At 37.1% G+C, this 27,971-nt stretch overlaps 1 protein-coding gene across 1 annotated transcript in view; it reads right to left on the bottom strand.

Moving 5' to 3' along the window:
• Window positions 1–26,175, bottom strand: part of LOC113236936 — a 398,691-nt gene extending 372,516 nt beyond the window's left edge. The window contains exons 1-2 of the mRNA XM_026473163.1: window positions 26,100–26,175; window positions 25,104–25,312 (exon numbers count right to left, since the gene is read on the bottom strand). Of these exons, the coding sequence (XP_026328948.1) occupies window positions 25,104–25,312; window positions 26,100–26,175 (285 nt within the window). The remainder of the gene's footprint in view (window positions 1–25,103; window positions 25,313–26,099) is intronic.
• Between the last annotated feature and the right edge of the window lie 1,796 nt (window positions 26,176–27,971).

The raw sequence follows: 27,971 nt of genomic DNA, 5'->3' as shown, positions 1-27,971 counted from the left end.
ACTTTAGGATCAGAGCAACGATTGTGATGTGATTGTGATGTAGTAATGCTCGAGCAAATTAAAAAACAATGTCAAGTATGAAGCCTCATTCTCATCACGCGTTTTTTAATATGGTCGAGTATTGTTTATTTGATAATAGCTGTTTCGGAGGGATGTTGGACGCATAACGAATGAACAGGCCTGAATCGTGGTTGGGTATTTTTTTCCAATATGCTTAGTAATAATAATAACGAGCACACACTCATAGCCCTACACTAGGGAAACCCTGTGTCGTGGGTGTCATGGGCGTACACATAAACAACCACAAATTACACCCAAACTCATGAGAGAAATAAATGTAGGCCATACAAATATTTCTCCGGCACGGGAATCGAACCCGGCACCTCTGCTGTGTTAAACGTGTCTCATGTATCCCACGAAACCTAGTTTTGAGAAAACGCTGCTTAAAGTTTTGTTGCCTTTATTTTGTATATATTTTAGCGCCAGTGACGCCCATGAAGGCGTATCACTGGCGGAGGGTTTGGCCCAGATGCCCGTCGTAGACTGGTTTTATCGAGGAGCCCGTAGTCTCCCTGGAACCTCTTATCTATCGGGACTGTAGATAGGAACAACACACACTGGGACAGCCTCATATCTTTCTACATTACTTTTAATTATAGTGACCCTCTCTACCGATCCTTAAGGTATACGAAAAAAGCACTCAAACTCAAAATATCTTTATTTCATAGGTAAACAATTACACTTGAAATCGTCAAATTGATACAATACTCATTGTTTTTGTGTTAAAAAATAAATAAAAATTATTATATAAAAAATTACTTCAAATAATTTTTCATTTGGACACTGTTACTGCTATAATAATATAAGTGTTAAATATCACGTGTCAACTGGAGATGAATTCCATGCATCTTTATCCTGAATATAATCACTAACACTATAGTAGCTTTTATTCAACAGAGCGTTTTTAATATAGTTTTTAAATTTCTTCTCTGACATCTGTTTTACTACATCTGGTATTTTATTATAAAAGCGCACACAGTTTCCCATGAAAGATGAGTTTACTTTATGCAATCTAAATATTGGAAGTGCCTGTTTATGTTTATTTCTTAAATTAAAATTGTGTATTTTGTTATTTTCAGGGAATAAATGGATATTTTTTCTTATGTACATTATGTTAGAGTAAATATATTGGCAAGTAACTGTCATTATTTTAATTTCACTAAACAATTCTCTCAATGAGTCGCGACAACGTAAATTATAAATACCACGAATTGCCCGTTTTTGTAAAACAAACACTTGCTGAATGTCAGATCCGTGTCCCCATAATAAAATTCCATATGCTAAAAGACTATGAAAATAACTGAAATACACGAGTCTAGCCGTTCGTATGTCCGTCATTTGCCTAATTTTCCTAACCGCGTAAGCCGCGCAACTTAATTTACTCACTAAATTTCTTATATGTGGGCCCCATTGTAATTTTGAATCTATTGTAATGCCCAAAAAGACGGTACTATCGACATAATCCAACGCTTCATTATTCAGTGATACTACTGTATTAGGTATTTCTTTAGAGTTGGAAAGTGAAAACCGTACACATTTTGTTTTATTGCCGTTTAACATTAAGTTATTCGCGGCGAACCAATCCGAAACCTGCGACAGAGCTATATTTACCTTGTCTATAGACAAGTTTCCTACTATTGGTCTTGGTATTTTAAAAATAAGTGAGGTATCATCGGCAAACAAGACAATATCATTGAATTTCCGAAGTAGACACGGTAAGTCGTTTATATATATTATAAAAAGAAGAGGGCCTAATATAGAACCTTGAGGAACACCCATGGCAACCAGAGAGCCTGCAGACTTTGATTCATTAATTTGCACTTTTTGAACCCGATTTTTCAAATATGATTTAAGTAAAGATAGAGCTGTGTCGTCAAACCCGTAGTGCATTAACTTACTCAGCAACGTCTGACTATAACCTGACTACACTATAACCTGTGCATGCACAGGAACTCACCGACCTACCAACTTCAAGTTCTGACCTCAGACTAGCCAGTGTACATAGATTGCTTGTCATAGATTGTCATGAATTGTCACTGACTTCATCCGGTTCCCAAGAGGCTAGTGTTTCGGGTGAGTACACATCGCGACAGTTGCTTCAGCTGTACCAAGGCCAAGTTCAGTCGTGTATTGAATACTGCTACCACCTGTGAGATGGTTCTGCTAAATACCAACTGGCCACTTTGAATTTAGTTAAAAGCGTGTCAAGAGGTTTACTTAAATGTGACCGTGAATGGATTTAGAATCCAGGTCTCATGTACTTTAAAATGTACCATGTGTCGCTTATGGACATGCCAGTTTAATGTTAGGACATGTCTGGAGGGCACGCACCCATCGGTGCATATTGCACGGTCATCGTTCTTTGTGCCGTCAATCTATTAATATTCATTCTTTCTACATGACCAAACCATCGAAGCATCCCCCTCTCTCCCCTGTTTATCTAACATATTAACGGTGTTTGCTCTCACATTGCAATATAACACATTTTGGAACAGTGTTATGCTCTATAACATAATTTACAAGCTCTCAATGTCTGGCAACAAATACATCACACACAGTCCCTTATTAGCACAAGCATTAACCTTTATAGAGGTATTATAAAGGGAGGCATACATATAAATTACAATAATAGGAACAATATTGACGTAGATTATGCAAAGATACATAATCCCGCAAGAAAAGGGCCAGGGTGACCAGATTAAAAATAAATCGCAGGGACTTGTGGAAACGGGAAGTAAGTAGTATAAGAGCAAGGAATTTGGGTAACTACACAACCGTCGACGTACAGAGTGGCCTCTGTGGCCGGACGGTTACCATGCTGGACTGCCATGCACATTACATACATTTATTTCTCTCATGAGTTTGGGTGTAATTTGTGTGTGTGTCCATGGCACCCTCGATACAGTGTTTCCCTAGTGCGGGCTATGAGTATATTGCATTAAAAAAAGGAGCTTTGACGTCCATTGCTTTGGCAAATTCTATAGTCAGACTGTCATACTTTATATAAAGCACAAGTTCGATCTTGCATGGGGTACTGCAGTCACCTGTAGGATGACTTCACCCACATCAACTTGCGACTCTTGATTCGATTGAGCGCAGAGCCAGGGGCCTTATTGGTGACGATAAGGTCGAATCTAAACTTCATAGCTTAGTCCACCGGCGCAAAGTTGCCCGTCTGTCGGTTTTTTACAGAATATATTTCGGTGAGTGTGCCCATGAGCTCCATCAGCTCATCCGACCCGCCCCTTTTTACCATCGGACATCCAGATGTACGGCGGGATGTCATCCTTACTTGGTAGATATTGTCTTCAGGTGGACTAAGCGCTTTTCATCATCTTTTATTATGCGCACAGCCCAGGAATGGAACTCCCTGCGATTTTGTTTCCGAACTCATACAACCGGGGTAAATCTTTAACGGTGCGACTGAATAGGCATCTTCTGGGCGAGCTCGTTCCATCTTAGATCCTATCTTTGCTCCAGAGCTAGGTAGTGGTCATGAGCAAGTCCATGTAATTTAAAAAAAAACTAAATACTTCAATGATTGTCGAAGAAAGTGACAACTCAATTGATAAAATTAGGACCTAGCCACTGAAACCAACCTGTAAGTAAAGATCTATCAAAGTATAAAAACCAAACAAACGGTGTACAGAAATGACTATGGCTAGATTCATAGAAAAATATATGTACTTCACAATGCTATGTGTTGCTTTACTCTGGGTACTAGGAAATATGGAATAAAAATAGTACATTATTCCAGAAGCCGGGAAGTAAGGGATTGAAGGACGAGTATGTGTTACAAGGCCGAGGCCAGCGAGGCCTTGTATTAATACGAGTCAAGCATTTCCCGTTCCCGCCGATGCATGTATACTGCTTTTCTCAAAGAATCTGAGGAAATAATAAAAGATTAAATAGAGGAAGATGTCATAATGGAATAGCAAAAAAATATTAATTAATATTAAAATTAATGCTAAATAAACTTAAACAAAATCTGTGTATAAGGCTCATCTTTGGCCGTCGTAAAGATGACCGAATCTCACATTATCGCAGTCAGCTCAAGTGGCTTTCTATTAGTCTCCGCAGGAATTTGCATATCTTCTCTCTTTTTCTACATAATCCATTGTCTCCCAGGTATCTGAAAGAGCCTTTTTAGCTTATCAGGTCCCAGAATAAGCCCTGTCGCTAGGTCTATCTTTAAAATAAGAGTCAAGGAGCACACTTTATCTCTGTTCCATCCATTTTATCGATATTATAATATGAAATATATATTTTTCTAAGTATTTATATAGTTTGTAGTAATATAAATATTTTTCTATTTTTTTGTATTATTTTATTACATAAATTAATTTTTGTTGTGCACGTGAACCCGTTATTGTAATTATTGCGTCCTGTATTTTGGCCTGCAGGAAGAAATTTCTTTTAGAAATAAGCAGTAAATTTTGTTGTGTTTTCCGTTTTACTAAATGTGATTTGTGTTTTTCTGTGCAACAAATAAATAAATAAATAAAATAAAAGTAATATTTTACATTTGGCTAATACTGTTTATTGTTTTAAATTAGAGGAGCATAATTCATTACTGTATTTTTATTATCGCGATGAAAATACAAATAAGACGAAAAAACGAAAAAGAATGCGAAAGTGCTTCAGAATATTTCACAACCTTTTTTTTTTATAAATGTAAGTTTTTGTTTATAAATTTATTCTCGCAATTACAAACACTGGGCAGTTGGCTGCATGAGTTTTTCTTTTGCCTGTTTACATACTTCATTGTTAGTAGCACAGACCACACAAATTTCCGTGGTTAGTAGATAGATTTAAAAGGTTAGAGCAGCGGACAGTAATGAATTTTCATACTTATATGAAGCTTATATATACTTATGTGTGTTTGTGCAAAATATTGTTTGTGTTTTGTAATTAATTGTTGATCAATAACTACAAGTGACCACGCAGGGTTCGCGCACGATTGCGATATTTATTTTGACAGAAAGAAACGAAAACCTAATTACGGTTTTTACACAATTCAAAACATGTTTAACATCATATCATCAAGTCTTTTTTGCCCTGTTACATATTAACCCCATACATTTTCAATATATTTTTTAACATAAAACAAAACGTGGTTTATAACTGCATAATTTAAAACTTATATCATTTTTGTATGCAGACCCGTTTTGACGCTTAACATCCATTAACCGGGTTAGATTATTAGTACAGATTAGACAATTATTAGGGTATTAACATATTGATATTTAGTAAATTTAATAAAGCAGTTAGCATATATAGTTCACGTAAATTGAGCTGTACCTATTTCAGCATTACGTGTGTTTACAGTTCTACATAAAAGGAATGTTAATTGGAAAAAAACATAATGTACGAAGGTTCACAAAAAGTAAATGTAATGATTGCAATTATTCCAAATGTAAATTGCATCCCTCAATATGAGGATTTTTTATGATATCAAGGGACGCCTACCCATAATTGTAGTAGTGCCAATCTGCCACAAACCGGACGACAGCGAGTAGCGCGGCGCGGTAGCTACAACAGGGCGCGTGTTACGCGGCGCGGTGGCTACAACAGTGCGCGTGACACGCGGCGTGGTGGCTACAACATGCGCGCGGCACGTGGCGCGGTGGTCACATCAGTGTGTGCGGACAGTACAACTATTTTTATTTATTTTCATTTTATTTATTATGGACGAAGTATAAAAGAAAACTTTTTGTGTCGGCCAGCCCTAACATTCTTACCATAAGTACAATATTTCATCTTAAAGTACTATTTATTTCGTTGTACCCCATAATCCGTCGCTATTGCCGCACACATGTTGGGACAGTTAATCCTCTCTTATCTGTACACGACGCACTGACGCTATAATAACGGAATTGAAAACGTTTTTTGTGTTAGTATAGTTACAACGCCACTTCCACATGGTTAGTGATTTATTCGAATCGTCTTCTAATTCTATAGGTAAAATCTACATGGATAAATATTCCGTTTTACGCATCAAGTAATTGGTATATTCTATTTTTATTTAATTATCAATCTGCTTAATATACAAATATTGTTTGTTTTTGGTACATTGTAACAAATGTGCCATTTTTTTGTAACCTGGTTGAGAGATTTGTTAAAAATAGTATGTAAAATCTTATCCTATGTGAAATGGAGTACCTACATAGTTCGTACAAACAAAATCTAAATATCTGTATGTTAGCCCTAATAAATAACATTTTAGCGGTGTTAGTTCACTGGTGCAAAATAAATTATGTATCCTTGACGAGCATTTTGTTAATTCTTCGATAAAAAAATATTACAAAAATTATGTTGTGTTCGCAACAATCGGGACTTTTTTTAATGCATACACTCATAGCCCTGCGCTAAGGAAACCCTGTGTCTCAGGTGCCATGAGCCACATATAGACCACCACAAGTTACACCCAAACTCTCCCTGTGTTTCGGTTTGAAAGGGTCAGGAAGCTGGTGAAATTGCAGGCACATGGGACTAGTCACTTATATATCAAGGTGACGGGCGCAGTAGCAGGCCCCCAAGATCTATGCGATTTAAAGCTCTGAATGGCACTGCAACTACCAAAAGGAAATTGTTTTACGTAATCGTTTAAACATCCTCCCTGTTTCATGTAACGTGGTAACACTATTGATTTCAAAAACAAATATTAACAAAGGCCGGCAACCCCAGATTATCCAACAGCACCGGAATCAACTAACAACCCTAGCTCCAGAGTGCTTGTTAATTTTACCAATAGAGACGTCAATTTAAATAGGGTACGGGAACATAGTGTTCGAGTCCAGACATGATCATCAAGAGCATAATAAATATAATGATATATTATATTATTATACAGGTTGTAAAAAGACGCTTAACGAAAACGTGAATCCCGTATTCTTCCCTTTGTTACTACTATTTTCTTCTATGGAGCCATGTCTGGGAACTTGATAATTAAGAAGTTATTAAGGATCGGAGTGAACATTTTTACATTTTCTTTTTCACGTTTTTTACGAAATGTGTTTTGAAATACAGTTTTAAAATAAAGTTATTACTAAACTTTCCAACAAACAAACATTATATTTTATTCTTGAATTTAGAAGTAAACGTTTGAAACTACAAAACCGCAATGAATATCGAACGCATTCGACGCACACGAATGCCTCGTGGAAATGCCTCTAATGCACTTCGACTTTACGGGATTGATGTTCTATTCTCAACGTAGTGTGAGAAAACACACGTTGTGCGAACGGCAGCCAAAGTATTACGGAGACTAAACGCTACGAGTAAATGTTTTTTTGTTAATTTAATTTCTATTTTATGATTACACTCCCATAAACGAGATACTTATTCGCTATGTTGTTACAAAAAAATCAATACGTATTTACTGACAAAGGTTATTTCAATATACCACGAGAATACTGTAACGAATACCTTATTTTTTTCAAATTATCTTTTGCAACCTGTAGGTAGAATTAAAATAATAATGTAACAACCCTACAGTCGGAGAGACATGATATAGTCATTGACGCGGTGAATAGGAGGGAGTTACCTAAACTACATGTTTTATTATACTATGGTATAATTGATGAAGACAGGGTTTTTTCGGACAATTGTGGAACAGATTCCCTTCCCATATCCAGTCTAGCTCGTCTATCGCTTCTTTTCAGGAAAAGGTTGACTGCGTAGTTTCTTGCTGAAATATCTTTGTAATAATCTTATTGTTTTTTTTTTACATATTTATTTATGTATGTGTACCCATATGTATATTTTTATGTATATGTATATTGATGCTATTTATTATGATTCATTATAAAAGTAATTTTGTTCTATTTATGTAGTTTATTATAATTCTCTCGCTCATTTGAGTTGAGAGTTTGAGTCCACAGTTACTCACCTTCTGTTAAACTAATGTGTTAGCAAAAGCTATTCTTAGAAAATTCCCCTGTCCAAGGGCCGAGCAGCCAAGAGAGTAAGGGGCCGAGCGGAGCTACTTAAAAGGCGGCGGCGGCCGGTGCGCACGCTCACCATACAGGTTATGAGCCTTCAGCTCGCCCTTTTCTTCCAGTGACGCAGTCAAGGCCATCAGCGGCCAACTGCAAAGTGTCCTTCAAAAAAAAAAGCGCACGCTCAGCTCTTCCTAGCGCTTGGCGCGCGACGGACATCTCCTTCCATTGGCGTTATAAAATAGTGCTTTTTTATTCATATATATTGATTGTTATTGTTCTCATTGTGTTTATAGTAAATTGTGTTAGAATTAATACAAAGTAATAAATCTTTAATAGTTATTTCTGAGTTTCGTTAACAAATGTTTCTGTTGTATTTATTCGGTGCAGTAAACAATATATAATAAAATGTTTATAAGAATGGATCCATTTCTAAAAATCAGAAAGGAAGTTTTTATTATAGACGATTTTCCCGTTTCAGTATCGGTGACCTTACGATGTCTATTTAAGTATCCTTTTGTGATACATCGATCTAATAAAGGGTGTCACGGAGATCTCTTCTTTATCTCTAAGATATTAAGGGTATTGTCAGGGATCCAACATAAAGTCGGTTTAGGCAGTTGTTTTTTTATACAAGATTGGTAAATTATTTCAAGACGAGTTGCATTTCCTAAGGAAATTTCTTTGCAAACTATAAGATATTTTGTGATTAACTCACAGCCAACTGCCATATGTATGTCATAGTATTGTAAAAACGCTCACTCCATCAGGCGCACGTCATGTACGTTCTGTCATTTTATACTTATCATAAAAAAAATTGACACATAAAAGATTAAAATCCCAATAAATAACTGCGAACACAGAAACATTCAACAGCAAAAAATAAATAAACAAAGAAAATATACTTAATATACATTATATCACAGAATTGAACATACAGGCATCATACTTTTTTATATTGGCGTAACACACATCCAAATATGCTATCAGAGAAACCAGATTGTGGATTGCCTCTAGAACGGAATGTATAACTAGACGGAATGTCCATTCCCTAACAAAACGCAGCAGTGCATATTTTTGCGGGCAAAAATTTTTTCTCATTTTTTTTAGTTATTTTTCATTTGCATATTTGTATGAATTTGATCCCGCAAATTTTACAGTGAAATATTTTTTCCACTCGTAATTTCAGTACAACCATTTCTTTTTATATAATTCCAAATTTCATATATCGAGGATCAGCCGAGTATATCCACTTGCAGATAGTGCAATTTGAGTTGGTGCTATGAAAGCCTCGTGGATCGTTTACGTATTTTTTTTCGTGGTAAGCGACACGCGTGTCCATAACAGATGCAGTACCATTCATAGCATTAAATCACAAAGATCTGAGGGGCACTGCCACTACGTTGTTGTCGACAAGTTCCATGTGCCTGTAATTTCACCAGCACCCTTACCCTTCTAAGCCCGAACACAGTAATGTTAACATTACTGCTTGGCGGCAGAAATAGGTAAGGTGGCAGTACTTCCCAGAATGAACTCTTTCACAAGGGGCTCTATTGTTACTAAAATATATATCTATTGTGTTTAAACTAAGGATGCTATACTTTACTTGAACAATTGCTAAAAAAATATTGTCCAATGGTTAGTTACACAGATTTTCTTGGTTAGATGAAAAATATCTCGATAAAAGATAAGTTTACGTTTGTATACGTCGATAGTTTCGGTTTTAATTAATTTTAAGTTTTAAAATTGAACTTTAAAATAGGGCGGAAATGTTTTAAAAGAGTCTAAAGACAGCGACGAATCGACGATCGTGTTTTTTTTGTGCAATGAACAATAATAAGAATTAATAATAACACGCGCGATTCGCCAATACGATTTAAGTGTGGACAGCGCCTTGGGACTTAGAGGAGTCTAGACACAATGTGTTGTCATCCCAGTCATAGTAACTTCTCCATTATTCAATCTACTTTTATACGCGAAACCGTAAAAAATATTTGTCTGTAACTTGTTTCTATAGCATTCCGTATGAGTAGTGGAAACCCAGGATTGCCAAGAAAGTTAGGAAAATGTAATAGAAATTCGGTGACCTGAAAAAATGGCTCGTGGCTACACTGTGAGGGGTAAACCGGGTCTTGATCCACCAAATATATTCTTATAACTATACGGCTCTTTAATGGGAACATGAACTTTGAAGATTGATTTAACTTTGTGGAATAATGTAATATTTATGTGATCTTATTTAAGCTTGGTTGTGTTATGCTTATAACGCACACAGACTCAACATAGTCCCACGCTAGGGAAACCCTGCGTCGCGGGTACCATAGACACACACATAGATAATCACAAATTACATCCAAACCCACGAGAGAAATAAATGTAGGACACACAAATACTTCACCCGACCCGGGCATCGAACAGTGGCAGTCCGGCATGGTAACCGTTCGGCCACGAAGGCAGTTAAATATTACATTTAGTTATTTGAAGATCTGTATGTTTGTCAGGACGGATGATTTGTATTGCCAACATATTATTATTAATTTCTGCCGCCAAGCGGTAATGTCAGCATTATTGCTTTCCGGTTTAGAAAGGGGAGGGTGATATCTTTATGTCTCAGGGCGTTGGAATTTTGAGTGGCACTGCAGCTGTCAAAGTCAAAGTCAAAGTTCAAAATCATTTATTCCATAGGTAAATTTTTTACACTTGAAAACGTCATTTTTTTAAGCTACTGCTCGTTCACTAAGCTGACCACCTTGAAAAGAACGAGCAAGAAACTCTAGAGATTGCTCTTTTCAAATAAACTCAATTGCTGTAGAATACATTTTGAATCATATTTGAGTGGAATCTAGACTAGTAATATGACTTTTCAATAAAATACTTTTGATGTAAGTTTTAAACTTAGGAAATGGTAATCTAAATATATGCTCCGGAATCTTATTGTAAAAAGGTGTTATGGAAAGGTGGTGCTTACCATCGAGCGCACCAGCTAGCATACACTATTAAGTCTCTTTGGTCGGGACCTAGAAGGATCTATATCCCTCAGAAGGGCGGGTCAGCTGTTCCTCATTGCGATTATGCATCAACTTGAGGCTTTAGCAAAAGCTGACGATATGAGTATTAGGCTCTTCAAATGCTATACATTTAGCAGCAGAAGAGCTCCTTCTGAAAGATTTCATCCTGGGAAGTACTGCCATCTTACCTATTTCTGTCGCCAAGCAGTAATGTAAGCATTACTGTGTTCCGGTTTTGAAGGGTAAGGTGCTGGTGAAACTACAGGCTCGTTGGGCTTGTCAACGGGTGCAGTGGCAGTGCCCCTAAGATCTTTGCGATTTAAAGCTCTGAGCGGCACTGCAACTGTTATGGACAGGCGTGTAGCTTACCATCAGGCGTACGACTTGTTCGTCACGTCATCGTCTAGACTACCAGTCTTTCTTTTAATAAATTAGTCGTAATCATTAAATTGGTTATAATAGTCATAAAAAACAATAATTAATTTTATATCTAATTCTAAAATCAAATTTATGAATTATAATTATAAAGAGAAGAGAAAAGAAACAAAATAACATAACGTAAATAAGCCTAAAAGATGATAATTATATTTTGAATTTGAAACAATTCAAATAAAAAATAATGGACCTATTTTTTAAGCTAGTGTACAAAAATAAAACGCCGTACTATGTAGAACCTTTTATCTACTAAACGTGAAACGACCCCCAAAAACCTTTTTGATCATATCAATTATCGTTACCGTTCTATTTTATTTCTATATCAGGTGATATAACTAAACCCAAACTTGTTAGATAATTGGTATAGTTATAGCCTGTATCAAACACAATAGAGCACTCAGAAAGTTTTGCGAAAATATGTTTATTATGTATGAAACGCTGGCAAGTTTTAATTTATTTTGAAAGTACATTTATTTACAAGTAAAAATCCGAATATTCCAGTTTCAAACTTCCCCCATATTTTTTACAAGCTAATTTGAAACATAGTATCACATTGAAAAATTATTCAGCGTCGGGAACATTTTCGCGCGATCGTGGTGTTCTATGATTTTAAATGCCGAAAACCGGACGAATCGATTAACAGACTTGAAAGGCTTGTAACCCTAACTAGCTGTGAACAGGTTCACGGCAACGAAATGGGAAACTTCCGGTCGACAAAATTTATTAAAGAAGTAAACTTTAAAGAAAGGCTGTAACAATATAAAGGTAAATGTAAAAAAACAGGTATAACAGTATAAAACACTCCCTACACTTTATTATTAACGCACTTACCCTTAAATGGGCCGAGAAACTGAATTACAGAAATAGATACATAAAGGCTGTAGATTTATAAATTATTACACATGATCAGCTTATTAACAGCTCAGACTGTTGTGGCGGTCGAGCTGGTAGTGACCGTGGTACGAAAACAAAATGAGAAAGTGAAGGAAGATGGAACAATTCAAATTTATAATTTAAATACATGTATAAAAAAAATGATAAGATACAAGCGGAGAGAGGCGATACAAAGAGGTAAGATGATGTTGTAAGGAGGTCACACCATCACAGACTTCAATGGGCGTTTATGGATAAAGGCCTTTATAAGGCAACTGTGTAAGTTACGAAAACAAAACGAGCTAGCAGTGAAAAATTTTATACACGACAATACATCACATATTGGGGAACGAATCGGGAAGTGTTTCACGATATTCTACACGAGCATCTTCGCGTGAGGAGGATAGCTTCGAGCTGGGCGCCACACAATCACCGATGACGCCATGACATGTTTTTTGTTTGTCAAATTTCAAGCAGGCTCGTCTCGTTGCCTTTACGACATCATTACAGGTGATGAATCTTGAATTTATTAACGTGATCCAGAAAAGAAGCGCCAGTTGATATTTGTCTGTTTTATGCAGTAATCAGAGCGACGGCAACAAGGCGACAGGCGCAGTGGCAGTGCCTCACAGATCTTTGCGATTGAATGCTCTGAGTGCCATATGAATACATAGGGCGCAATAAAAGTTCCGGAACTGGCCATTTACATAAACAATTAAAAAGTAATTACAACATTTGAGAATGGAACTCTTTTAACAACATTTGAAAATGGAACTGTGTTTCATCTGACTGTCACTTGTTTTTAAATTGTGACGTCATTTTAGAAATTGCTTGTCTACATCACCATGGATTTACTCGTGAAAATTTTTGTAGTATGATTTTCTACGACTTTAAGCGTAATGTAACAGCTCAGCGGAGCTTTGCTCGGCTTCAAACTGCTTTTGGCGATAAAACACCATGCAAGACGACTATTTGTAGCTGGTTTGCAGAATTCAAACGCGGTCGTGTGAATCTCAGTGACGAATTTCGTGATGGTCGTCCACTGCTGTGAACAATAAAAACATCGATGCTGTGCGCCGTATGATCAAAACAGACAGGCATGTGACATACCATGAGATTTAGGCATCTTTAGGCATGGGCATGAGTCAAATCAAACAATCAATACTACACAAACATTTGAGTGTGAAAAGGCTATGCTCTCAGTGGATCCCACACAATTTCACTGAGGCTCAAAAAACGGAGCGCGTAATTTGGTGCAATGCCGTGCTTACCAGATTCAACGAACGGGCGTCAAATTTAGTGTAGGACATAGTAACAAGTAACGAAACATGGATTTATAGTTACGATCCTAAAACAAAGCAGCAATTCGAGCGTGTGGGTCTTTCGAGATGAGCCGAAACCAACCAAAGTGGCACGCGTGCAAAGTGCCTCTAAGCGCATTGCTTCTTTTTTTAATAAAACTGGACACGTGGCTACTGTTGCTTTGGACAATCATTGTACCGTGAATAGTGATTAGTACACGACTACTTGTTTGCCGGAAGTTATTGACAAACTCCTTAAAAATAACCGTAAACGTCGTATCATCTTGCACTACGATAATGCCAGTTCTCACACGGCGAGCCAGACAAATGAATTTTTGAAGGTGAACCACGTTGACGTTATGAGCCATCCCGCGTACAGCCCCAACCTGGCACCTTGTGACTTTTATTTATTTCCAAAAATTAAGAACCAGTTACGCGGTCAACGATTTTCATCCCCTGAACTGGTTGTCGAAGAGTATGAAAAATATGTTTCAGAGATTGTCACGGAGGAGTGGCATAAGTGTTTTCAAAATTGGTTCATTCGTACGAAAAAGTGCATTAACGCTATCGGAGAATATTTTGACAAACAATAAATTCATTTCTGACCATTTATAGTATTTTTTTCTTATTCATTCCGAAAACTTATAGTGCGCCTCACGTAAGCGTGTCGACTTGTTCGTCCCGTCATTTGGTATGATAAAAAAAAACTCATTTGGATGGGCAGAGGACTGTATAGAAGGAACAAACTGGGGTTACTAAGCTCGTAATGCTTTAAAACCTATTATTGCTGATTTTCGCCATCACGTATTTTACACCTCGCCATATCTTCCGCCCGACCTGACAATGCCCGAAAAATCAGTAGCCACTAAAAATATGCCAATAAAAACCCGGCAGTTATTTATATGAAACGCGAATGTTTCAGTGCCGTCCGTAAAGAGAGCCAATAAAACGAGGAAAGTGCGCTGACGATCTATAAAATCGTGTTTAGTGTCGTCGTTAAAACGGTCGAAGCAGAATGGCCCAGGTTGTTTTGGGCAAGTCCGCGGGACTCCAATTAATAGTAAACAATAAAATACATAATGTACCTATGTACTTATGTAAGCGACTATTCCCTAAGACTGGCTGTTCTCGACAATCGTCTTCACGAAGTCACAATTTAAGGAGCAATAGCTTTTCTTAGTAGCACTAGAGCTCCCTGTGAAAGAGTTCATCCCGAGTAGTACTGCCACATTACCTACTTCTGCCGTCAAGCAGTAAAGTCAGCATTACTATGTTCCAGTTTTGAAGGGTTTAAGGGTGTTGGTGAAACTACAGTCACATGGTACTTGTCAACTTATGTCTTAGGGAGACGAGCGCTGTTGCAGTGCCCCTAAGATCTAAAGCTCTGAGTAGCACTGCAACGGCTGGGGATAGGCGCGTATCTTACCATCAGGCGCACGACTTGTTCGTCCCGTCACTTAATAATAAATAAAAAAGCTTCTATAATAAGATTCCGGATGACATTCAAAATTTGCCTGTTCAAAACTATTTATTCCCACTAGTTACTTTTGAGTTTCAATTGTTCCACGTGGAACTGAGTACATGGAACTACTAGGAATAACTATTGTGATAGGAAACTTTATACTACCTAGTGCGCCGCACAAACGTGTGGCATTTATACTCTAGCCAAATTCGATGTAGAATGTTTAATAACAAAACGTTGCTAGGCAACCAGTGATGGCATACTTAAAGAACATTTTTTTCAATGCTCATTATTAAGGCTTGTTCTGCCCACAGCCTGCTCTCGTAATTGGAATTTGAATAGGTAAGTAAGTAACTGGGTTATGTAGAAGTGATACTTACCTAGCCAATTATTACAAAGTTTAATAATTGATACAAATATCTATTCATGCTTATGATTTAGGAATAAACGTAAGTTTTTGCATCCTATTAATATTTACTGCTAGATGGTAGGTAATGGTAGATGAAATGATACAAAATTATAAGATTTTATTTGATATTAATTTACTACATGTTACATCAACCAGCATCTATTTCCGATTCTGAATTTGAATTGCCACCAGAACTCGAATATTTCCAATCTCTCTCTTCAAATCAAAAAGTCACTAGAGATGACACAGTTTTACAAATAATTAAGTCAGTTTTATGTAATTTTTAGGTGATTCGAAACTTCTGTTGGATAATATTCATTATAAACATGGCTTCAAGATTTAGTATTATCCATAATCTAGTTGAATTTCGTATATCGAAATTGTGGTAACTGTGAAAGAGTCTGAGATGAAAACTGATTTGTTTGTTGGCAAATTCTACATCGAATTTGGCTAGAGTAGTAGTTTTATAGTCTTTATTTTTTGAATATGGGGTAAAATGACAGTTCATTGTACAAAAGTGTCGCCCGATTACAAGCAGCTAGTGTTTGCTGTCGATAAATATTCTATCGATTATCGACTGAACGTGTCGCCTATGCAATAAATAACGAATTTGTTTCATTGGAATCATTATCGGCATATTATTCGTCCAACAGCTGGGCACAGGTTCATTTGAATTGTCAATCTTTGTAAGTTCATAGATACATACATACAATGCATTTAGAACTACCTATGTCTATTTAAAATACAAAGAGGAGACGTATTTTAAAATTTTTGTAATAATACATCATAAAAATTGATTTCGATACTATGAGATATGATAAGAATGAAGAAGGCAGTAACGCAATTAGTAATCATTAGAACGACGTAACATTCACAATTCAGACATTTTAAATTTTTTCACAATGTATCGATAAAATTGTCGATAACAACTACATGACTATTTAAAATTTTATGAAACTGGTGACACTGCAAATGTCATTTCTCTCGATCTTCAAAAAAGATGAGTAAATTTTTCATACAATTGCGGTTGCCGCAACCGGCGACTGTGTCCGGTTACCCCAACTGTGTCGTTTTTATATTAATTGTATTACTATACCACCAGGCGCACGACAACTTGTTCGTCCCGTCACAACGTATCATAAAAAAAAAATGTCACAAACTAAACTGGCTACAAAAAAGTATATGTCTAAAATCTGCGTTGAGATTTACTCAGAAGCGTGTATAGCCTTTACTTTGCTTACTTTGCATCATGAATAGACCAGTCTGAAGATTCTCATTAAACTGCACCAAAGGAACTCCAAAAATTTTCTTTTTCATTTTACGTCAAACCACTTTGAAACTTTGCAAGCAGCAAAAATCACGAACGAAGTTACTAATTAAAGCACAGGAAAGCTCAGCAAAATAGCAGAATTTCGAAAAAATTTTATCCTCGACTGCATAAGCCAGTTTACTATTAAGGCGAGGTATTTTAAGGAGCCTACATTTTAGGAGGTGAGGTGTGGGCGACCGCACTTCGCGTACCGAAACCCGCGCGCTGAAAATTAATATAAATATATAGGTAATCTCAGTACAGAGTCCTAAAACAACCGACCTCAAAAGCTAAAAGACTTTTGAGAGAAAGAAAATATTCCATCGTTAAATTTAAATGGGACCACTACTGAGATACCCTCTTTCTAAAAAATCTATTTTATTAAAAATCTGTCAATGTCAAGTGATAAATCTGTCATAGATTTCTCATAGATGGCGCTACGACTAAAAAGTCGTTGAAAGACCAAGTACAAAGACACGATGCAAGCATATAGAAAAATTCGTGAGGTCCGTTGGTTCGTTCCGTGGCTTAGTTGGTATAGCGTCTGGCACGGTATGCAAGAAGACGTCGGTTAGAATCAGACCGGATCGAAGGAATTTTTCTGAGTGTTTTTTCTGAGTGTTCGATCTTTGTATTAGTAATTATAAAAAAAAAATCATTAAAATCGGTTCACAAATATCTCGAGTTATCGCGTAACACACATACAAAAAAAACATGCAGTCGAATTGAGAACCTCCTTTTTTTTAAGTCGATTTAAATTAAGAACAGGAACAATTTGACACCAATCCAACGTCGACAAGCGCCAGATGGCGACTGACGGGGCAGCGGGTGACGCGACACGTCGTTAAACCGCTGGGCAATTTTCAAATATGGGGATAAATTTGTGGTTGTCTATGTGTGTGTGTCCATAGCACCCGCGACACAGGGTTTCCCTAGTGCGGGACTATGTTGAGTGTGTGCGTTAGTTAGTTATTTAAATTTTAAGAATTATGTAACACATGAAAGCAACAAACACTTTGATTTTGAATTATCCAAGAGGACGGATTGGATGTTACATTTTTTTTTCTTGTGATAAAAATTTGGCTCAAACAAACATAGCTCCTGACCATAACAAGGTACCTGATAATCTCTTTTTTAATCGACAATTATCATGTTATACTTTAGCCTTAGCAGCAGGAGAATTTCTTGTGAAAGAGTTCGTCCAGGGTAGAACTGACACCTTATCGATTTCTGTCGCCAAACAGTAATGTCTGCATTATTGTGTTCCAGTTTTAAAGCGTAAGAGTGCTGGTAAAATTACAGACACATGGGACTTGTCAACTTATATCTCAGAATAACAGGAACTGCTATGAATAGGGGTGTCGCTTTACACCAGGCGCTCGGTTTATTCGTCCATGTTACTTGAAACCATAACAAACAAGCCTGAGTACCGTATGCCCATCACAATCTTTTATATTTTGTCTTTACATCCACTTTAGCATTTCAGGAAACAACAATTGATATTCTTGTTTCTTAATAACTCTAAGAGAAATGATTCTTTCGCACGTTTCAAAATCTCGTAATAATTTCTGAAAAAAAACCAAGAGCAATAATTTGTTGTTATTTTTCTATGATAATTTTAAGCAACGATAACTTAAGACTTGAGAAAGGTAAACTTTCTAAACAACAGGAAGTCGAAAACAAGGGCTGTTACAGAACTCGTGATAATGAGCAAATTAAGATCTGACGTTGAATTTATTTCCTCGTAACTTTTTCCAGGAAACAAGACATTACGGAGGAAATATACTTATAGCTCATAAGAGAGGAGAATTATGTCGTATGTTAGTTACATTACGTTGTAGGCTTATTGTTATGTTTATCAGCCCGTGTTATGTCGCCTCGTGCAACAAATAAGATTTTGCTCATAAACAAAACCCTAGCGAGACGCGACCCGATTAATTTTACAAATACAAATACAAAAATTCTTTATCTTTGTTGGACATAAATAATATATAAAGCCAGTAAAAAAATTACCGGTACGTCAAACATGCCAGAGGTGTGCCTGGAACATTGTCGCAGACAGCATTGTTTTTCAACAACTTCCTTGTCCCTAAGATCTTAGAGTCGTTGCAAACGCGCGTTCGTGAAACGCGCGATTGCATTGCTACACTTGCGATTTATAGGCGATTGCATCGATACAAACGCGCGATTGCATCGCGATTGCATTGCTGCTAACACTCGCCGTGTGTAACCGCTCTTAGGCGGGCTTACGATAAATGCAATGAAAACCTAAAACAATCAAAAACTTTGAAAAACTATGATTCAATATCATTATATAATAATTGAAAAATAAATTTTATGTAACGAAAAAAATATATAAGAAAAAATAACACAAAAACATAATGTAAACCTACAGTACTAACTAAAACGCTTCCAGCATGCTAATTAATAATAATAAACAATTTAATAATGAACATAATAAACGCAACACACTCATAACTCCGCCCTAGGGAAACCCTGTGTCACAGGTACCATGAACACACACATAGACAACCAAAAATTACACCTAAACGCACGAGAGAAATAATTGTAGGCCATACACATATTTCTCCCTGTCTGGGAATCGAACGCAGGACCTCTGCGTGGCAGTCCGGCAGCAGTCTGCGTGGTAACCGTTCTGTCAACGAGGCAATTACTTATACTACATACATATTTGATACGCTAGGTTTGCTTTTAGATTGCTAATGCTGTCGTAAAAGATTTCAGCATCCGGAACTCAACGACCAGACAATTAAATAACATGAGACCACGTTTCGTGAGCGCATTGTCAACGCTGTAAGTACAAACAGCTGATGTCGGCGGCATCGGCCCGTGCGGACATACTTGTTTGGCATAAACAGATCGACGTTGCTCAATGTTCCGGGGTTGTCTACTTAGGAGAAATACGTTTGGTTTGGTTCGATCTTTATGTCTTACCTCTAAGGTGTCAAAACCGACAACTCCGTATTTTTAGTATCAGTTGAACTCTACTGCTACAAGGAGCTCCACGAGAAAGATTTCTCCAACAGGAAGAACTGCCACCTTACTTATTTCCGCTGCTAAACAATAATGTGAGCATTACTGCATTCCTTTTGAAGGGTAAGGGTGCTGGTGAAATTACAAGCATATGAGACTTATCAAGTTATGTTTCTGGGTGATGAGCAACGGCAGTGCCCATAAGGTCTTTGCGATTTAAAGCTCTGATTGGCACGGGAACTGTTATGGATAGGCGGATAGGCTAAATGGTTTACCACCAGGTATTATAAAACGTAACGCACGACGTATTATAAAAAATACAAATAAGAAAGGAAAGAGAAGCGCATTGTAACCATACATTCTTTTGTGCAAGTAACGAGCGAATTTCGATCATCTTTCAATCAGGAGACAGTATTTATTACAGCCTATTTCTCTACAACCATTGACTTACAAATAAATGGACGACGGGTCTAATACAAAAACCACGAAAAAAATGTCCCAAGTCAACCTATTTAACCGTAGTGACATGTAAAGGAATATGAAAAAGCTAAAACGTTGAATTTAAATTGTAATGTCATCGCAGTACTGTCTAATTTTGCTTGCTTCGCTGTCAGTCGAACAAACGAAGACTAAAATGTGAATGACGCTCTGTATACGATTTTAACGCCCTATAAGTTCGGACACTTTTTAACGCGGACCCGACGTCCATATAATTGTAAGTCAATGTCTACAACACAGTATTCCACCCCAGTATCACGAAACTGTGAGGATGCTCGCATGATAAAACCTGGAGTTTTATTGGCTGTTTTGCAGAGAGTCGTGATGTGGTTATTATTATTGCCTTTATGACGGCCACTATGTTTGGGCCAGTGTCAGTTTTATAAGAATAATACAAAAGTTATGGCGATCATCGCCAGTGTCAGTATGATACCCAATCCGTGATATAGTTATGAAACTTTTCAAACTATAAACCAATCTAAGGCTCAACTCACACTAACGCAAAGTTGAAGCGTCGCGTCGCGTCCTGTTTTTCAACTACAACCCATGGCGACGCGTGTCGTCACACGTCCGGACCACAGTGCTGAACCAGCGACTTTTGAACATTTCGACGCTCGACTTTAACCAAGCTACTATAGACCAAGATTCCATATTTACATAACACAAATTTGTGCCTTAAATATGGGAAAATAGAAATGAAAATGCTATAGGTAAAAACATGACGCGTCGCAACGCTTCGACTCTGTGCCAGTGTAAGTTGAGCATCAGAATCTATTTTAACAGGTGACGGTTAGACGGATGCAATAAGAAAAAAAACTATAAACAAACGTCGAATTATTCGTGGCATTGCGTATATACTTTTTACCAATTATAATAGCTGCAGCCAACACCCTTTGAAATAAAACTTAAATTAAAAATTTTAAAATTCCCGTACACATAATTGCAGATAATATAAATATAACTTAGAATATTAAACCAAAAACAAAAACCGCTTTGAAATCTGTGCAACCGTTTGAAAGCTACGATGCCGCAGACGCATAGAAAAAGGCTTCAGATTTACATATCTCCCCTTTTATTCCGTCCGGGATTAACACGTTCATCTCGGATGTATGTACCAACGGTGGCACATGGTCAACTCGCTCAACAGGCGTAGGTCGTGTGTCTAAAGAACACTCCCGCCCTGTAAAATAGCAAAATTTTCGCAGGATAGGACTGGACTTGGACATTAGAAAGAATGTTTAAAAAGTCAAGATAAAAAAAAATATTTGAAAAATGAACTGGAGTGCTTAAGTTTTCGCAATTGTTACGCATTGAAAAAGTACATTGTGCATTAAATTAAATAAAAAATTACTACGAGAGAGTTTGTTACAAGCCCGAAACTAAAGGCTGAGGGCTTTGACTCGAGCTGTGTAATTTTTACGTAAAAATAAATTACTTTGTTGGATCTATATCATGTATAGTTATTTTTGAAACAAACCAATGTTTCGGGCCTTTTACAGGCGTAGTCACGGCTGACTAAGATGGTAAAAGTGGTAAAGTTTGTGACGGTGTGACCTCCTTACATCGTCAACCCACCTTTTTATCGCCTTTCTCCGGTTCCTGGCCACTTGTATTTAAATTTCGAATTGTACCATAGTTCTTTTGATTTTGTTTCGTTCCACTGTCACTCCCTGCTCGATCGCGACGGCGTACGGAGCTGGTTAAAATTCAATCGCGTCTAATTTTGATTCCTTTGCTAAGTGTATAATCATTAGTAATCTAAATCATGTGCCAATCTTAGAATAATAACGCATAGAATGATAGTTTCATATCAAACGAACTGTTACAAGTGAGACAAGAATCAAATTCATGTAGGCTAGTTTTAGTAGTAGGTTAATTTTCGGTTTTAGTGAATATTTATCTAAAAATACAAGTTGAAACGCGTTACTTCCTTGTGGAATGTGATGTTAGTATCTATTTTATGTTTGTCTGACGTATTTTTACACTTATTTACCCGCACATTTCGTCATTTTTAGCTAAAATTTTTGAGCTGTTCGCGGTACAAGTTGACCTTGAGCACTGACGGCACGCCCGCTCGTGTAGGCCATTTGGGAGCGCTTCAATTTGCCTCACTTAGCGTGTGCGGACTAGGTTTCTATGCGTTATTATTCTAAGGTGCCAATTTTAATAAGTTTATAACCACTACAGTACGTATTACTACTACTACGATACGTATCTATAATTCAGTATAACTCTTTGGTGTAAGTGTCTACTTAATATCTTATTCATCAAGTTAGGAAGTGTGGTGTTTTGTAATAATGTACCTATATTCTATATATACCTTTTATTGTTACAGCCTTCTTTGTTACCTTTTCTTTCCTTAACCGACTTGAAATAAATTTGTGGACTTGAAGTTTTCTGTTTTACTGCCGTGAACCTGATCACGGCTTGTTAGGGTTACAACCCTTTCAAGTTTGTTTGAACAAACGAATATACGCAATTTAGATCTCAAAAAGAAATAGAAATTACTTACTAAATCTAGAACGCACACTAACACCTCGCTTGACAAAACTTTTGTTTTTTTTCCATAATTCATTTATTTGTGCACTATAATAATTACTTAATTAATAATGACTTAATTAATTATTAATTTCGTATTTCGTATTATCATTAATTATTACATTTAGAAATATGTTAAAAGTAATATAAAAATTTAAATAACAATAACTAAAATTAAAAAGCGCATAAGAAAAGACAAGCTGGGCGATAATGAACCACCGGTATTATGAAATATAAAAACCTACCTTCGGATAACAAATCAATTAACTTTCTCCGTGGCCGAACGGTTACCATGCCGGACTGCCACGCAGAAGTCCCAGGTTCCATTCCCGGACCGGGAGAAATATTTGCATGGCCTACATTTATTTCTCTCGTGAGTTTGGATGTCATTTGTGGTTGTCTACGTGAGTATCCATGGCACCCGTGACTCAGGGTTTCCCTAGTGCGGGGCTATATTGAGTGTGTGCGTTATTATTTTATAATTAATTATCTTTTATTCCCTTTTATTCCTTATATTTTAAACCCGATCTGAACGTGTTAAAAAGCAGAGGGTCGAAACCTCGTTTACTAGATCAATCTGGCCAAGTCATTCCTCTCAAGTGACATTATCAGCTGAAACAAACGAATGCGATCCCGCAGTCAGCCCGCATCAAAAAGCCAGACATGTGTATATGGCAAGGCGGCGGGCGTCAAATTACTTACATCGCAACACAGTTATTATATACACTATACCTAGACTGAATTATCGCGAAGAACCTCCTCGAAAAAGAACAAATTGAGTGAAATTTACATTACCCAATGTTAGGCAGACGGACACAAACATTATAGTTAGAAACGAAAAATTTAACCTTCTAGATATAGTTGTATTTCTATGTATTCTTTTAGATGCTAAATTGCAATGGGTTTCACATATGTATAAGTAAGTTATCAAAACGGCTCAGCTCTGTAGTCAAATTCAAATTCAAATTATTTATTTCTCAGATAACAGGATCCATTGGTGTTAGTAAAAATAAAGAAACAAACTTATAGACTATTGTTAGTATGAAATTATAATTATAAATTACTGAGAAACTAAAATGTCATGTACTTACGAGGCATCTCGCGCGGAATCATTGTCCGTACGAGATGCCTCAGTACAGGCGCTCTGTGGTCGTTTGCAACAACTCTCAGAATGCTGTTGCCACTACCCCGAAGCCTACTAACCAAAGATGCTGCCTTTCTCCGCAAGACCGCATTAAAGCAGCTTGTATGGGATAGAGCAAACATTGCAGAGGCACTGCAGTACCGGGGTAGTCTCAACATCATCCTGAACACGTTGTTGTACTGGACGCGAAGTGAATTCAGCGACCTTTGCGAACAGCTAAACCACAAGCCGCTCGTGTACAGACCCTGACAATACGCTTTAAAAAGCGTAATTTTTACTTGGTCCGTACAGCGGGCAAACCTGCGGGCCAGCATATTCCCGCGGACCGCCAAAGCCCTGCGTTCCCTCTCGACGTCGTCATCATCTTTAAGGTCGTAGGCAAGTCTGTAGTGTACGCGATAAAAAAAAAACGAAAATTTTCAGACAGAAACAGCCTGATTTCATTTACCACACCTACTTTCACAGTTTAATGTCATACGGTATTTTGCTTTAGGGTAATGCCGCCGATTTAATAGAATCTTTGTCCTGCAGAAACGTGTGGCTAGGGTACTTTACAATCTGGGCCCCAGAGCGTCTTTGAGAGATAAGTTTAAAGAGATTCATATTGTTACACTAACGTCGCAGTACATTTACGAAAATGTTACTTTTGTTACGAAGAATAGTATTTTTTTTTATTAAAAATAGTAACAGGCATAACATTAACACGAGAAAATAAACTAGCTATTCTTGAGAGTCGTCTGCACAAAGTAACATATTCATTTAAGGGACAATGTGTAAGCTTCTATAATAAGATTCCGGTTTATATTCTAAATTTGCCATTTACGAGGTTTAAAACCATAGTGAAACAAAAACTTTATACTAAGAATCCATTGGCCCGTTTAGCTCTTACATGTAGTCTCAATCAAAGATGTTATTTATAAATATTGTAAATGCTAAATGTATTCAAATGTATATTTATATATTTAAAAGAGCAACCCCTAGAGTTTCTTTCTCATCCTTCTCAGGGAACTCTGCCTTACGAATGAGCAGTAGAGTTTAAATTAATATGACAATTTCAAGTCTGATTTGCTTACCTATGAAAGAAAAACGATTTGAATCTTTACAAATATAAAATGAATTAACTTAAACTTACATCAATGTCTATCCCAGGCACAGCAAATATCCTCGTAGTAGGATATTCTTTTGGTAAATAGCTGAAGAACTCCTGTCGTCCCCTGTACCACTTGACGCTATACAGGGTCTCATTGCCTTCGAGTTGGAAGGTACAACCTAGGGACACCGTGTCGCCGAGACGTACAGCAGATGGTGCTACGAGTTGTACATCTTTGAGGGCTATTGTATCTGAAACAAAAGATTTTTAAAATGAAGTATATGATGGAGATTAGTTGCTTTTCTATTGAGAAATTGACGGTTCGAATCTAAGCTACGTATATTTGTCAACATTTTACACATTAAACCAAATTTTAACATTGAGAAAACACGATGGATTGGCGTGTCGCTTACCACTAGACGCGCTATCACACTGTCCCTCAGAGCTTTAAATAGCAAAGACCTGAGAAGGCTGAGACATGTGCTTTTTTTATGTCAGGAAATCCTCATGGATACTCTCCACCTGTTTATAAGATCCAGCAGTCCCGTCTCGGTTTTTTTTTTATAATATCAAGTGACGGGACGAACAAATCGTGCACCTGATGGTAAGCTACACGCCTGTCCATAACAGTTGCAGTGCCACTCAAGAGTTTTAAGTAGCAAAGATCTGAGGGGTACTGTCACTGCACCCGTCACCCTGTCACTTAAGTTGACAAGTCCCTGTGCCTGTAATTTCACCAGCACCCTTATCCTTCAAAACCGGAACACAGTAATGCTGATATTACTGCTTGGCGGCAGAAATAGATAAGGTGGCAGTACTTCCCTGGACGAACTCTTTCACAAGGACTTCTACTGCTACTGCTTTCTAATTTTACAATGGTTTTGTGTTGTTTGGATAACAATAAGAAAGTTGACATGGCGAGTTTGATTAAAACACCAGCTACCCTACGTTTGTAGCGGAACGCGGAATAGCTGGGTAAATCAATTTCGCAACGAAGCCTGCAAAAACATTTGTTCAAGTGCCGTATTTTCCTCTTACCACCCTCAAGTGCCGCATATTGGCCCTTGGGTGAGTCCTTATTGCAAGCGGACCGCTTATTGTCGTACCTTATCATCCTCCATAGTCAAACAACGTTTGTCTGATATAATTAAATATTCTAATCAATTATGCCAATATTACACATCTCGCAAGCTATGATATTACTGTATATGTTTCATGAAACACACACATACTCAGAAAGACATTAGTAAACTTGATATTAATGTCAGAAATATTAACTGCCAGAGCTATATAAATGTAACTATGAGAGATGAGAGAAGGTACTGATATCCATAAAAACAGGTCTTTGAATCTACCTCGGAAGCCAGGGCCTCACAATGAAATATAACTTTTTTGTTTAAATAAAGAATTTACTATTATTGTTAAGGAAAATAGCTTCCCTGTTAATGTCAAAGTTAATAACAAAGAGAAAGTGCGCTGTTCCTTTTTCTATAATCGTGATTTGCGAAATCATTAGTATCAGTCATACGATATAACGTAGCCTTAATGACATTTGTTGAATTACGGTACTTTACATGCGTATATTTAGGACATTAAACAACCCGCTTGCGCGTATGTACTCGCTGCTATCCGCTACCCACCTCAACAACAAACGCGGCAGTAATGAACGCTCTGACCGCAAACAATTACATTATATCAAGCGACGCCTGCGTCTTAACGCAATTAGGACACGGACGCGTCTCCTATTTATATGCAATTATGTCCACCAGGTGGCGTTACAATTGATTTTTTGTTCTTGGTAAGCCGTCTTCGGTTCGCTATTAAGTAAAAAGTTGTTCATCACGAATGTGTCACTGTAGATGCTCTAAGATCATACCATTTGGTTCTGAGTAGGTGAGCCGTAATATTTATATTGGTACGACTGCATTATAACATCACTTGCGAATAACATTTTAAGAAACGTTTCAAGACTATTTGATCTTTAACGTATACTTAGAAAATACAAATTTGAAACATAAAGCAAGAGATCGTTTTCACATTTCAAATGAATTCGTAAAAACCAACGGAGAACTAAGAACCAAGGCTTTTAGAACCAAAAGTCGGCTAGGTATTGTAGTCTAGGCTCTACTCTATGAGTAGAATCTCTGGCTGAATGAGTTAGTTTTGTATTTGGAACGTTAAGAAAATAAGGGAAGATCTTGACATTAAGGACATCTTGATTATTGTTTCGTGACATGAAGGATTTCTAAATAAATATATTAGGATTTCTAATAATTAAATAAATATATTTATTTAATTATTAGAAATCCTTCATGTGGTATACCGCCATATCATATGTATGTTAGGATATGTTGTTAGGGTTACGAAACAATAATCAAGATGTCCTTAATGTCAAGATCTTCCCTTATTTTCTTAACGTTCCAAATACAAAACTAACTCATTCAGCCAGAGATTCTACTCATAGAGTAGAGCCTAGACTACAGTACTCAGTAATACTAAGCCATCGACTGTACTGAATTGTAAATAAACTAGCGTAGGTTTGAATGAGTACGTTGTTGTGGTTTTTTTATGATACTATGTGACGGGACGAACAAGTCGTACGCCTGATGGTAAGCGATACACCTATCTATAATAGTTGCAGTGCCATTCAGAGCTTCAAATCTCAAAAATCTGAGGGGTACTGCCACTGCGCCCGTCACCCTAAAACATGAGTTGACAAGTCCTATATGCCTGTAATTTCACCTTTAAATCCGTAACGCAGTGATGCTCATATTACTGCTTGGCGGTAGAAATAGAGTGGCAGTACTTCCAGTACTGCCAGTACTGGACGAACTCTTTCCCAAGGAGCTCTACTGCTATTAAATCGTGAAAATTGTTCATTGATAGCACTTACACGAAAATTGTTCATGG

Source organism: Hyposmocoma kahamanoa, unplaced genomic scaffold (assembly GCF_003589595.1).
Source record: "Hyposmocoma kahamanoa isolate Upper Pololo Valley unplaced genomic scaffold, ASM358959v1 92, whole genome shotgun sequence".
NCBI classification, from domain to species: Eukaryota; Metazoa; Arthropoda; class Insecta; order Lepidoptera; family Cosmopterigidae; genus Hyposmocoma; species Hyposmocoma kahamanoa.
The sequence above is the reverse complement of the archived record's forward strand: the minus strand, read 5'-3'. Positions and strand labels throughout refer to the sequence as shown.